At 30.3% G+C, this 5,777-nt stretch overlaps 1 protein-coding gene across 1 annotated transcript in view; it reads right to left on the bottom strand.

Annotated features, from left to right (window-relative positions):
* The window catches only part of ASCC3 (activating signal cointegrator 1 complex subunit 3), a 283,174-nt gene that overhangs the window by 248,517 nt on the left and 28,880 nt on the right, over positions 1-5,777 (bottom strand). Inside the window, exons 5-6 of the mRNA XM_012661845.1 lie at positions 2,988-3,164; positions 328-399 (exon numbers count right to left, since the gene is read on the bottom strand). Of these exons, the coding sequence (XP_012517299.1) occupies positions 328-399; positions 2,988-3,164 (249 nt within the window). The remainder of the gene's footprint in view (positions 1-327; positions 400-2,987; positions 3,165-5,777) is intronic.

Below are 5,777 nucleotides of genomic sequence, written 5' to 3' on the forward strand. Positions count from 1 at the left end.
TAAGAAAAATACAAATTAAAATGTTGGCGGTATGAGAGGTTGGTACTTTTTTAAAGATTGAAAGAAACAGAAATGTAAAGGGCAAAATCCTGTTTTTCATTAAATATTTAATAAAAATGGCAAATAAAATAGCATGACTACAATATTGGGATGATATTATCTATGAATACTTTTATGACTTAGCAATTGGGCTAAAACAATTATTAAGAAATAAAACTTCTGAGACATTATTTCAGAATTCAAGAAAAATTTCTTATGAAGAGCCTAGAAATTAATAATTTTTATCATTAAGCACTCTACAAACAGAATAAAATAAATTAAGCATACCTGGTGTCCAGCCTTTACTTGCTTCAAAACACTTTCATAACATACTTCATCCATGTTATTCAATTGCTGCATCTTAAAGTTTTAAGAACATGAAAAATATCAAATGAAGCAATTACAAACTTTCTAGCTACACATAAAACTTTGTCAATTACAATCCATCTTTTTTTAAACTTTCAGACTAACTAGAATACAGAAGCAATAAATGAAATATAAATATCTAACATATAACAACCCATAGGAAACATACATAATACAATTAAAAAATACAAACAAAATACCTCAGACTATAGTGTCAGAGTACTAACTTTCTAAAAGTGCCATGTTTTTAAAAGGCAGTATCTTTAAGGATAATATACTAGTTACAGATATTTTAGAATAATTTTTAAAGTTCTCTCTTCCCCAGAAAAGCCCATTCTTTAGGCTGTTTCTTTTTTTTTTTTTCTATTTCATTCTATAAACCATAATCCTTTCCTGTATCATTCTCAAAGTTAGGAGCATACTACAAGTTGAATTTCAAATGGCACATAGATATGAAACCTAAGGAAACATTATTTCTGTAATATATATAGAAAGGTTGTTATTCTTCTACAGAAACATTATTCAGATTAGATGGAAATAAAACATAAAATTTATGAATTAAGAAAGGGTCTCATTTTCCCTATTAATGACCAAAAAGGTAAGGTGGCTAACCCAAAGGAGAAGGCATGTGACCCAGCCTGTATCTCTCTACTACTTAACATTAATTAATAAGAGTTTGGAGAGGATGAAAAGCATCGTGTATATCTGCAATGACTATGATTTGGATTTTTTCTTCCAATAAGGTAAAGTTTACAGTTGAAAATTTTGGAACTATTATGATTTACAACGACTAAGTAGGATGAAATAATCATAGTATAATTTGCACCCTAGTAATGATTTAAAAAATAATCCCCACCTCAAAAAAAAATCTCAATAACTTGTTCAGTGTACTTTAGATTTTCTGGCCAAATCCATTATTTCAAGTAAGACATATCACTAACACCTTTTTCTCATATTCTTTCACAATGACTGTATCATATCATGAGTTTCTGAAAAAAACTCTGAAAAACCTGCAAGCATATCTTTTTACACGAAATGACAAATTAACAACTGGTTATAAAACATATTAAATAACACCCTTGGGAAATGCTTAATGGTTACCAACTGTATATTTCAACTGAGTGTAAACTAATAAATTTTAATAAGACAAACATCTATAATAAGTATATAGTAGTATGTTACTATTTACACTATATACAAATATATAAATTTTTTCTAAATTTTGACAAATTTATAAACCTTCAAAATAATTATGATAGTTCATCATCTACCATCATTCTTTTCATGGTTATAATGGTAACATATTGTGGTGAAAATACTTTGAATTTAATTAGTTTTAAGTGATTTACCAATTTGTATGACATAATTGAGATAAAATAAAGCTTAAGATGGCTGACAAGCATCTGAAACAATTTTCTTCTCTTTATATCTCTCTGTGATAACCATCTGCTATCATTTAAATTATAAAGATGAAAGCATTCTAAAGCTATAAAGAAATAGTTCTATATTTATTCTAATGCTACACTAAAATAAACTAAATAATCAAATATATATTAAGCCATAAATGAAAAAAACAAGCAGCAAATATTATGGAAAAGCACTTGAAACAATTAATGAAGGTTAAAATATTCATTACTATTACCATATCATGAACTATCCTTTTGTGCATAAATCTGAAATGACTCCCTATAATTCTAAAGATATCTTACTTTTATGAAATGCAGTTAGAGCATATTAACTGTTGTAGTAACAGTTACTTCTGATATTTTTAGTTGAATATTTTATTTATAATAATAAATAATGAAAGGGCCCTATTTTACTAATGAAATTGTTTTTAGATAAGAAGTAATGTAATATATTAAAGACCAAGGTTGAATTCTATCTTGTTCTCTTTTATTAAATAGGTCAAAATGCCTGTGAATATTCTCCTAAAGCTATTTCGATTATAGAAAAATGTGCTGTTGAACAGAATGATACATGTTTAAATTTTAAGCAAAGTTTTCCTTTATACTCTAAAATAAGTCTATAAAATAGGCACCCTAATAATGTACATGGTGCATGGTAGTGCTATTTAAGCAATCAGATAAACTTTTTAAAACACTATATAGAATTTTAGAAATGACATTTATACACATAATTAATAAGGTGATTATAAAACAGTATAAGTTAAACAGACCACCTCCCTTGATGGTTGCTACCATGAAATTATTTTTCAATTGCTATCTGAGGTATTATTATTTATTTTAAATGAATATTGTATCAAAATATATATTACTGGTTTAATTAAAGCTTGTATTATTTTACAATGATCTTTAATAGTATCAAAATAGCTTTTTGAAACTTATAACAGCTGAGAATACAAAATACACATTGAAAATAGTAATGCAAACTACTACAAACAACTTTCTGCAGGAGGACTTACTCTACTACAAATAGTTGAGGAAATGTGTGCTTGATTTTGTCCAGGATGTCACATTTGTAATGTCTGAAATGGTCTTTGGAGTCTCTAATCCCAAACAAGTATTTATGTCAGCAAAAATATTTTTGAAAATGTAAATATAATTATTAAAATTCGTATTTACCTTATTTGCACTTTTAATCCCCAAAAATGTCTGTCCCAGAGGTACTGGTCGAAAACGGCCGTCAAAGTAGAAAAGTCCAATATACGGATTAACATGTAAAAATGTAGCAACATCGAGGTAGTTGGGTAAGGTTGCAGAGAGTCCAAGAATCCTTATCATACTCTGTGTGGATTCAACCTATATGAATTATGTTAATTAAGTATGGCTTATGTAAATTAAATTAACCAAATAATATTGTCATGTGTCCTATTATTAGGACCTTCTAAAAACAGCAAATGGAGATGTGTCTAGAGGTCAAGTGAAGGACTACCATGTAAGATTTTATAGGCCATAGTTCACAAGCTTGACTCTATAGATACGTAATACAATTCTTCACACACTATAATTAAAAATATACATGAGCATTTACATTAAATAGCTATAAGAACTTTGTAACAATTAAATGTATTTTTACGTCACAAAAATCTCAGTAATTTCCCAAAACTAAAACTCGTATAGGCCATATTCTCTGATTACAATGTAATACATCTAGAAAAAGAAAACCAAAGGATGGTCAAAAGCTCTATTCACTTGGTAATTACAATGTATCATTATGATCCCATGATGCTGCTAACAACTTCATAGCTGTTCTCTGAGGAAGCTGTTGATAATTTTGTTCAGTCTTGGAGACTCAATGGGTATAAGCAAAGTAGTCCAATGTGAATAATATTAACACTTCCAGAATCATCCATCCATCAACAATGGGTTAGGACCTAACCTGTAGGCACTGGGGATGCAGTTCTGAATAAGACATAGAACCATACATGCAGGGACTATTTGTAGAAGTATAAAGAGGGAGGATCAAAAAATAATAGAGATGGGTGAAAATTAAAATACAAATACATATACAACATTTTTACCACGAATTTATTTTCACTAACAAAATCTTATGGATATCAGTAAAAACCCAAACCAAACCCCACTAAAAGCAAGGAACCCTAAGGAGAAATGATGGGCATACCTATTATGTAAGAAATCTCCTTCACAACATATAATAATTAGAAAGATTTTAATTATACTATAGTTCTATGTAGTACCGGTAGTGATTTGAAAGAAATGAAAGTGAGATATATATGTATTTCTTTCTTTGTTTTTTTTAATGTTGCTTAGGCTGGAGTACAGTGGTGTGATCATAGCTACCTGTAACCTTGAAATCCTGGGCTCAGGGGATCCTCCTGCCTCAGTGTCCTGAGTAGCTGGTACTATAGGCATATGCCAACAAGGCCAGCTAATTTTTTGACTTTTTGTAGAGATGGGGTCTTGCTATGTTGCCCAAGCTGGTCTGGATCTCCTGGTCTGAAGTGATCTTCCCACCTCAGCCTTTCAAAGTGCAGCAATTACAGGCGTGAGCCACCATGCCTAGCCCATGTTCTGTTTTAAAATCATTATTTAAAACACAAAAGTTACTGAACATATTTTAAGGTCTTTTTATAGTAAATACGTGATACCCTGGTAAACACCAGAGACTTTTTTTCTGTTAGAAATTCATTTTAAAGCAGCCACTTTTTAAAATCTAAAAGTATAATCCTATCATTCATAAAACAGTTAAGCCTGTGTGAGAAATATTTTATTTGAAATAGGAATAATTTGGAATTTTATGTCCTAAGCCAAATCTTGAAGCTCTATATACTGTCCATATTCACCTAAAAAATAATAATTGCTGAAAACTATAAACAATTAAAATTTTACAGCTTCCTCTTTATCATTAGCCCAAAGACTAGGCAGTAATTTTTTATGATGCTTTCCCTCACACAAAATCCATGTTCAGAAAAAGTCTCCCTATTCACTAGAAGCAAAGTTAGTTCAGAAGACAACTAATATTAGTTTCATGTTGTTAAACACAACAGATTTGGGATTTCTTATACTTTTACCTTTTCTAAATTTCTGCTACTCATGCCACGTGTGTTATGAATTTCATCTCTAATCCCACCATGCAACTTCAGTTCCTCAACAAAATCTACAGTGTCTTGGAAGAGTTTCCTATGATGATTCTACATTTGGTTACACATGTTGCAGTATGATGTGATGTGAAATTGAAGTGTGATGTGATATGCCATCTGCTGGGAACGTCTGGTAATCACAAGGAACAAACAAAAACAAGAACTTTACTTTTTAATAAAAATAGTTATGAACACTGCATTATACTTTAGAAATATGAGAAGAATCACACAGACACTTCTGTCACGGAGATTAAAACCTAGTGAGGGATACAGATGAAGACAGAATTAACTAGCAAGTTGTGAAATTATAAGGAAGGCTATGATACGTGCTAAAAATGTGCAATGGTGGGGGGAGTACAGAGGAAACACAGAAAAAAGGCGTAATTCATTCTGAGGAACTAGAAAACAATTCACAGAAGAAGTGGTATTTCATGAATTCAAAAGAACAGATTTTCAGTAAGTGGATGTATGGAGTTAAAAAGAAAAAAGGTATTATATGATTTGGCATTCATAACTCTTATCTCACAACCAACACCACATTCTGCTTCAAGTACAATTAATTTAGTCTCTGAATGAAGGTCAATGGTATTGGAAAGGAAGTAGAGAAAAATCAAATAGTTTTGTGTGGCTAACAGATACATAGAAGTTAAAATTAGACAGATGAGGGCTTTAATAATCTTTAATATCCGGCTAAGGAATTTGAATATTTTTCTTAAGACATCAAACAGCAAGTCAACAAGGTTTATGGGCACAGTAGTGCAAAACTATATAATTCGAATTTGTTCACAGTGGGAAGAAGGAATTAATATAT

Source organism: Propithecus coquereli, unplaced genomic scaffold, assembly GCF_000956105.1.
Source record: "Propithecus coquereli isolate 6110/MARCELLA unplaced genomic scaffold, Pcoq_1.0 Scaffold74, whole genome shotgun sequence".
Classification (NCBI taxonomy): domain Eukaryota; kingdom Metazoa; phylum Chordata; class Mammalia; order Primates; family Indriidae; genus Propithecus; species Propithecus coquereli.